At 66.9% G+C, this 607-nt stretch overlaps 1 protein-coding gene across 1 annotated transcript in view; it reads left to right on the forward strand.

The window, feature by feature from the left end:
* NELFA (negative elongation factor complex member A) overlaps window positions 1-607 on the forward strand; it is a 7,994-nt gene that overhangs the window by 4,074 nt on the left and 3,313 nt on the right. Inside the window, exons 4-5 of the mRNA XM_014533489.1 lie at window positions 29-199; window positions 486-520. Coding sequence (XP_014388975.1) covers window positions 29-199; window positions 486-520 — 206 coding nt within the window. The remainder of the gene's footprint in view (window positions 1-28; window positions 200-485; window positions 521-607) is intronic.

Raw genomic sequence — 607 nt, forward strand, 5'->3', positions numbered from 1 at the left:
GGCCTTCCAGCTCAAGAGGAAACCGAAGAGCGCCACGCTGCGGGCCGAGCTCCTGCAGAAATCCACGGAGACCGCCCAGCAGCTGAAGAGGAGCGCGGGGGTGCCCTTCCACGCCAAGGGCCGGGGGCTGCTCCGGAAGATGGACACCACCAGTAAGGCCGCCCCCAGACTGCCCTGGGCTGCCTCTTGCTCAGGCCCTGTTCAGAGGGAGCTGTCCCTGGTGTGTCCAGTGACGACCCTCTGACAGATGCCGGCTGGCGTGGGGGAGGGAGCCATGGAGCCGGTGACAGCCGCTTACCAGGCGGGCAGGAAGGCCGGGCGAGGTGCTGGCTGCAGGGAAGGCCATTGCTGGTGCGGGCTGCCCATGGGCATTCTTGTTCGGTGTTTTTGGCAAAAATGTCAGAGGTTGGCTGTGATGTCGTTGCTGGCTGAGGCCTTCTCTGCTGAGCAGGTGACCTGGCACCGAGTGCTTGTTCACTGGCCAGAGCAGGCCCCCCCCACCCCCACCCCCGTCTCGGACGCCGCAGGGCCATGCGCTCAGGGCTGTGGGGTCAGGCTCGTGCTGCTCAGCACCAGCAGGCTCCTGGGACCAGGGCCTCGCGGGTGA

This window comes from Myotis brandtii, unplaced genomic scaffold, assembly GCF_000412655.1.
Source record: "Myotis brandtii unplaced genomic scaffold, ASM41265v1 scaffold986, whole genome shotgun sequence".
Lineage (NCBI taxonomy): Eukaryota > Metazoa > Chordata > Mammalia > Chiroptera > Vespertilionidae > Myotis > Myotis brandtii.